Below are 7,383 nucleotides of genomic sequence, written 5' to 3'. Positions count from 1 at the left end.
AATAATTGCAACTTGTCAACAATGTGGGTCAAGAGGAGTTGAGCACACGTGGAAACGATCAGTCGTGAATTTACGAGGGGTATGAAACCCGACGCTTGTTCAGATGATTTTCAAGGATAATCGGAGGATTTTATAAATTGGCTGCCTCGTCCCCATCTCCATTACCCCCACGTGTACACGAGATCACAATTCCATGAAAAATTCAACCTCCACTCATCTGAATTAATCCTTTATTAATCAAGACCGCCTACATTAAAAAATATGAATAAATAACCGTGAATATTGATAACGCAATACAAACGTAGATTAATCCCTTAATTATCTAAACAATAATTGTCCTATCGTATTATTTTATACAATCTGTTAGAAAAAATTCGTAACTTCAACTGAAAAAAATCGAAGGCCTCGATTAATCAGTAGTCTGTGTAATAAAAAATTACATAAATAATAAATCGACTTGTAATTGTTGTTCCACACTATTATGCAAACGAATGATTTGGAAACAGTTAATCAAAAATGAACACTAGACAATTTTCAAATTTTTGGATTTCAGGAAAAAAAAGCTCAAATTTAAATTTTCACTGGTGAGTTTTTGATGAATATCTCAGAACTCAAGCCCGATAGCATAATCATGGTTATTACCTTTTTCACAGAATTGATTAAGACCTACAAAAAAGATTATAACAAAAAATGGGCTATCTCCGCTAGATCCAGAGATATTTTGGGTCGTTGTGCTGACTCTCTAGTGCATTCTCTATTTCCCGGGTTTCAAACTAATTTAATTGAAAGGAATATTCAGATACGAATTTGTAGAGTTGAATATTTAAAGTATTCACTTTGATGCATCTCCCGAGTGCTGATCTGCCTCTGTCTCTGTCTCTGATCTTCTGAAATTGATGGCATAAATCGATGAACGATTCAGCTAAAATAGAAAAGAGAGACTGGTGTTGACTTTATTACGCATCCTCATCATCTGTGATTTCTTCGATCTTAGGGGTGTGGTCGACAGGTACTTCCAGGACTGGAACACTATTGAAGCCCTCGTGTTCCCCATCATACGGATGACAATCGCTCAAGTCATCGTGATCCGTCGACAGACAATTTGTTTCTTCTTCAACCTGAAAAAAAAATAACTAAACTTATGGCAAGATGTCTCGGTATATTTAATAATTGATAATAATTAGATATTTAATAATTGATATAAATTAATTAGTCATCTGATTAGTGATCTTCTAAAAATTTCTAATTTACTGAATTTTCCAGATTTCCCAGATTTTATCTCATCCCCTTGACTCTCACCTCATTTCACCAGGAAAATTATAGTGTAATAAATAAAAATGAAAATGATAAATAGAAATGAAAGTGTAATAATAAAAAATGAGCGTACATGTGTGTCATCATCGGCGTCAGGACTGTCAGGTCTCTCCTCATGATCCTGGGACTTGGTGTTGTCATGGCAATGACAGTCCGTTGATGAGGAGCGATGAGCCGCTGAATCATCAGGTGCTGATAGTGCGATTTCCGCAAGTTTTTCCTCAATATCCTGTCTCTTGCGCGCCTCTTCGGATGCCCTTTCAATGGCGTAACGCTCCTCCTCTTCCCTGGCGATGATCTCCTCGAGTTCCGCAGCACGTCTTCATGATTCATTAATAATACAAGTAATTAATTATCGAGTGGTGGATAGTTCTTTCTTTTTCACGAAATTAATGCTGAGTACACATTTTTTTACCTTTGCTCCTCAGCAATTCTAGCATCGCGTGTCCTCTCGGCTTCTAGTCTCTCCTCTTCAGCAATTCTCTCTGCCTCCGCTTTCTCCTGCTCTTCAATTTCCCGGAGACGTGCAGCACGCGCTTCTCTCTCCAATCTCTCGCGCTCTTCAATTTCCGCTTTCCACCTTTCCTCAGCCAATCTACGTGATAACACAAGGTACACAGATATGAAGGGGACAATGGAGGCAATCGAAGAGACCAGGTAATTGTTACCTGGCCTGTTCGGCTTGCCTCCTTTTTTCTTCTTCAGCTTGCCTTTTAAGCTCCTCCACTTGCCTTCTCAATTCTTCCTCGTCGAGCTTTCGTTGGAGCACTAAAAAAAATCATAAATAAATCACCAATCGTCCCACGATCTCGGGTACCTACCACTCGTCAAATATTTTTCCAAAAATTTCATGGAGATTTGGTATTTAGCGAATTTTTACTATTTATTTATCTCTTATAAAATCACTTGAAATTTTTTATTTTCAATTACGCAATTCCTTGAAATTTCAGTCAATAATTTCATCAGTGGTGGGTATAATGAAATTCAGTGGACATGTTTTTTGAAGATGTCTACAAAAAAAAATCCATCAAATATCGACTATAATTTAGTAATCAAATGATAAAGTCTGATAACTCTAATTAAAATTTTTCTCAATTACTCTTTCCATATCTTCTCCTACAACCACTAGCTTGCGTGATAAATTGATGGAAAAAAAAATTAAAAATTAAACTCCTCGCGTTACCCTCAATTCGCAAATTACGAAGATAAAAAAAAAGAACATGTCTCCCGAATTTTTCATACGTACGTAACAGTAATGAATGTGAAAACAACATCGTATTAATGATAAAATCAGAGTCCACTAGAACAGATAGTCAGGAGGTGATAGTGAAATTGAAGTGGATGTGATAGATTCACGAGATGATAGAAACACATAACGTGCAACAAGTAACACTGAAGACGTGTATTGTTGGAGAGTTTTACAGACAGAGGAATTACAGACATCAAAAAATATATTCAATAGTTCTTTGTTGAAGAGTTTTGATTTAATCACTCGGACTGGGGCCCAATAGCGGTTTCAAGAAGACGAAGAAGTCCACGCTTTTTACCCTCATCGTCGGTTTCCTGTTTGTCCTCGGCACTTCCCCAGTAATCATCGACCTCCACTTCCTCAACATCTTCAACATCCTCAGCTGGATCACCCTCCAAATCCGGCATCTGTGGAGCATCAACAGCCCCTTCCCTTTCTTCCTCCCCAGCCTCCAGATCAGCTGGAGTTTCTGCTTCTTTTGGTCTTTGAATTTCTTCAGGTACATCTGTTTGAGGTTCAGGGATCTCTGCTTCCTCCTGGACTCGAGGGGATTCGTCAGACTCTATAACTACAGGTTCTTCAAGCTGTTGCACTTCTGGTTCGACTGATTCTTCAGGGAACACTTCAGGGGTGTGGGTTCTAACTTCTGATGGTTCTTCTACTTGTGGTTCTGCTTCAGGTTCAGCGACCTGAGGCTCTGGTTCAGTTTCAGCTAGAACTTGCTGCTCTGGTTCTAATTCTGTTGGAACTGGTTCTGGTTCTGATTCAGCTGGAAGGGGTTCTGGTTCTGATTCAGCTGGAAGGGGTTCTGGTTCTGATTCAGCTGGAACTGGTTCTGATTCTGATTGAGCTGGAACTGGTTCTGGTTCTGATTCAGCTGGAACTGGTTCTGATTCTGATTCGGCTGGAAGGGGTTCTGGTTCTGGTTCTGATTCAACTGGAATTATTTCTGATTCTGGTTGTAGTTCTGGTTGAACTGGAATTGGTTCTGGTTCTGAATTTACAACGTTCACTTCCTCTTGCAGAGGTTCTGGTTCTGGGATGGCAACTACTTCCTCAACAGGTTCCGGTTGAGGTTCTGGAGTAGCTGATGCTTCCTCCACCGGTTCTGGCTCTGGTTCCACAATTTTTTCTGCTTTAGCAGATTTCCGTCTAGCAGATCGCACTTTCTTCTCTTTAACTTCTGGCTTCTCTTCCTGGATTTCTTCTTGTTCTTTCTTCACGACTGATTGTTTGACCTCTTGTAGCTGATAGGCTTTTCCCAAATTTGGTTTGCACACCGGCTCTGGATCTGGTGACGCTGAGGAGGCAATCACAGAATTTTAATTAAGAATTCCGAGGCTGTCTTTACTCTCGATAGCAGCAGATTTTGAAGCGGTTCGTCTGTAATTTCCTAATGTAAATGGTCTCACCTCTTGGTGCTGCTGATGCGATGAACTCTTCGGCCAGTGCTCGGGCTAAAATTCAAACTCATGATTTTTTTCATCCCGGGATTATATGAGGAAGTGGTGCGTTAAGGGGAACCAAGGGATAAGTATCACCCGCATTGGATTTTTCGCAAGGTCATGGGGAATTTTTCTGGTCATGATGAATGAACCTCTCACAGATGATTTCACATCAATTTTTTGAGTTGTAACATATGGCGCAGAGAGTTTTTCCCATTTTTTATCGATTATTCCAGCTAAAATACACACCGAAGGAAAAAATCAATTCCTCTTATTTAAAATTCAAAATTTCCAATTCAAATTCAATAATTAAAAAACAGAAAAAAAAAAGTAATCAATTAGAATTTCAAACATGCCTTCCCCCTAATCATTAATTGAATCCACAAATTATTTCTCATTTTTAAAAAATTCACAAATAACAAAATAAAAGAAATAAAAAAATTGTAATGGAATCTATATTTTATTTTTTTTTAATTCTGGAAATCTATAATATCGGAATGCAGGCGTAACTCATCCCCTCTCCCAATGAATAATCAAATAATTAATAGGATGATAAGGAAATTACGATATACTAACCCTTTCTGAGCTCCCTTTCGGTGAGCGGAGGATCGGGGTCTGGATGACATGAAAAAAAAGGTCTAGGGTATTACCATCATCAGGACAGAACACCGACAATTAAACGCAAATGCACTAAGCGTTAAATGAGTATTAAAAATTATTGCAGCGCAAAGTGCAAAGCGCACAGTGCAATATTATCAAAAGGAGAAAAAAAAAACACTAGCCCCTTATTAAAATTCCATTAATGCAGTGTAATTGCTGTTTGCTCTCAATTTTATCGCGGTTTTAGTTTCAATTAACCACAAGCTTACCTATGGACATCAAATTCATTCTGACAGATTCGTAAATAAATTCCTTCCCTGCTTTTAATTATTTAATCAATTTTTTTATTGGATTCCATTGGATTCGATTTCACTTCTACATGTTTCGACCTCGAGTCTTCAATATTTTCGTCGAGTCGAGACTCGTTCAATCGATTTTTAATCACTAATTGTTCAGGCCATTGATAATTTAATTAATCGCAAAAATGTAATTGCTCTGTTTGATTTCGCGTCGAGTGTCGCTTTTTGCCCCGAAAATTTGTACGAATTTCCGGTGATGAAATAGCGAATTTTCCGGTGAATTTCGAACGCGATTTTCTATAGGTAATTGTTTAAATTTAAACAATTATATGTATTATCTTTTTTTTTAGTCATTTCTACTGAGATCCGGGCATTTTCCAATGAGAAAAAATATATAATCTTTTATAATAAACAAGGAAAAATGAAATTTTCCGATTTTCAATAATTATTTCGAAATTTCTTTGTCATAAAGTTAATTCATTAATTATTTATTCATTAATTACACGTCACGTATATTTATTACTGCAAATACTTAACCGTAAATACCAGCCAATGCCTATCTAGTCAAAATAATCCAATTCTGATAATCGTGTAATGTTATAAACAGTTGTAAAAATGGCGGTGGGACCAGCGGATAAATAAATAATTCCGGCGGATAAATAAATAATTATAAATAATAAAACGGAGAAGAATTTCGAATGAGGATCGCATTATTTAATGCTGAGGGGATGATATGTCTGGGATGATCCGAGGGTTTTCGTTCCGATTTTTAAAGTTTGATGATTTTTTCCGTTTGTTTATTAATTTTTATTCTTCCTCGAGCTCGGGCAAGCCGTCCTCCTCATCCTGCGTCTGCTGTTTTTTCTTTTTAGTCGGGTCCTCATTAAGCTCAGGTACGCGGTCCCTCCATCCAGGGCCTGAAATATTCAGGTTCCTTCTGCACTTTCATCAAATCCCAATTTTTCTTCCATGTGGAAGCTTTTTGCTCATATCAACGCGTCCTTCTGCGCCATTTTCAGAAGTTTTATCGCGTTTTCTCAATGGATTCAGCCCCCGACGTACACATAATTATGAAAAAAAAATCGGGTGCGTTGTACCTGAATTTTTCCCCTCCCTTTTCCCAGTTTCTGATTCTTCGTCGCTTTTTTAGAGATCATTAGACACATAAAAATAATAGGAAAAAAAAAACAGACGAGTGTAAGTGAATTTTTGTGAATTGTCGACGATTTTTAGGATTTCATTTTTCTTCTTCCATAAAATTCACTTATCACAACAGGAAGACAAAAAAATAGAAAATAAAGGCGAACACACGGGTTGCATACATCATAACACAACATAAATAAAAACAGAATTCTCAGACAGAAACGTGGAGACAAGATAAGACGGTGTCAAGGAATGGACAAAAAAAAAATCAAAATAAATCGAGACAATGCATCACACATGTCGGCGTCGTGAGGCCGTGCTTTCTACTATTTATGATTCATTTTTTTTCTATATCCTTATCTAATAATTGTGATAGCCTCACAACAGAATTGAAATATCAATGGCAAATTCCAAAATTGGGATTCGATAAAAATTCTAAAAGACCTACGAGAAAAAATATTCATTACATTTTTTATCCAATCCCATTTTTTTGGCACTTACGCCCCTCTGTTATTAAGCTTTCCGTGATCATTCAGAGTTGAGTGCGAACTTTTAATTTATGATTATAATTTCAAATTCGATTGAGAAATTTCAGGAGAAATTCTTCAAAAAATTGTGATAAAAATACAAAAAATTCTTTCACTTTTTTCCTGTCGAATTATTAAAATTGATTTAATAATAGAAGATAATAGAAACGAATGTTTGTTCACTCAACTCCTGAATTAAAATGACTGAAATGAAAAAATGATCTGAAGATCATGAACAGTGCGGAGAGAAAAATGCTATGACTTGAATTTTAATTGAATTGAGAAAATGTGAGTAAAAAATGAAATAATCATGGGCTTTTTCTCTCCGTGAGTAAACAGTCCAGTCTAATTGTCATAATGAATGGTCATGGTAATTTCTGATTTACTCACAGGCACTGGCAGCTGCCTGTCGATTTTTCGCGTAATAACTCAGCAGATTGACATCACTTTGGACATCGGCCGCTCGCAAATCCGCAACTTTGTAATAGGGTCTCCTCCTGGAATGGGGTTTGCCCCCGGTGTAGCTGACAGCAGCCAGATGACCGCTTCCAAATTCCCTATGAGCTGGTGTGTCATACCAATTCGGGGACTCGTCCTCTTTTTTTGCACTGTTCCGCCCTTGGAGAAGACGTCTGATGTAGTCATCACTGCGCATTCGTTCTGGCACGATTACTTCTGCGAAATCACTGGATCAATTCCAAAAACACGTGATTAACATCAATTGTGTACTCACTAATTAAAACCCCCAGATAGATCATTATTTCCCTTTTAAAAAAAAGTATATAACGTTTTTCGTCAGCTTTTTT

General features: G+C 37.3%; 1 protein-coding gene across 6 annotated transcripts in view; it reads right to left on the bottom strand.

Moving 5' to 3' along the window:
* Positions 1–213: 213 nt before the first annotated feature.
* Positions 214–7,383, bottom strand: part of LOC105265974 (titin) — an 18,973-nt gene continuing 11,803 nt past the window's right edge. For 3 of the 6 annotated variants that reach the window (XM_011303834.1, XM_011303835.1, XM_011303830.1), the window contains 8 exons: positions 6,968–7,263; positions 4,585–4,623; positions 3,976–4,020; positions 2,862–3,863; positions 1,983–2,082; positions 1,730–1,909; positions 1,388–1,634; positions 214–1,118 (listed from right to left, as the gene is read on the bottom strand). In XM_011303834.1, coding sequence (XP_011302136.1) covers positions 957–1,118; positions 1,388–1,634; positions 1,730–1,909; positions 1,983–2,082; positions 2,862–3,863; positions 3,976–4,020; positions 4,585–4,623; positions 6,968–7,263 — 2,071 coding nt within the window. In that variant the 3' untranslated portion in view covers positions 214–956. The remainder of the gene's footprint in view (positions 1,119–1,387; positions 1,635–1,729; positions 1,910–1,982; positions 2,083–2,861; positions 3,864–3,975; positions 4,021–4,584; positions 4,624–6,967; positions 7,264–7,383) is intronic. The other 3 variants (XM_011303831.1, XM_011303832.1, XM_011303833.1) reach the window with 3 other exon arrangements.

This window comes from Fopius arisanus, unplaced genomic scaffold, assembly GCF_000806365.1.
Source record: "Fopius arisanus strain USDA-PBARC FA_bdor unplaced genomic scaffold, ASM80636v1 scaffold00033, whole genome shotgun sequence".
NCBI lineage: Eukaryota > Metazoa > Arthropoda > Insecta > Hymenoptera > Braconidae > Fopius > Fopius arisanus.
This window is presented reverse-complemented; position numbering and strand designations above follow the sequence as displayed.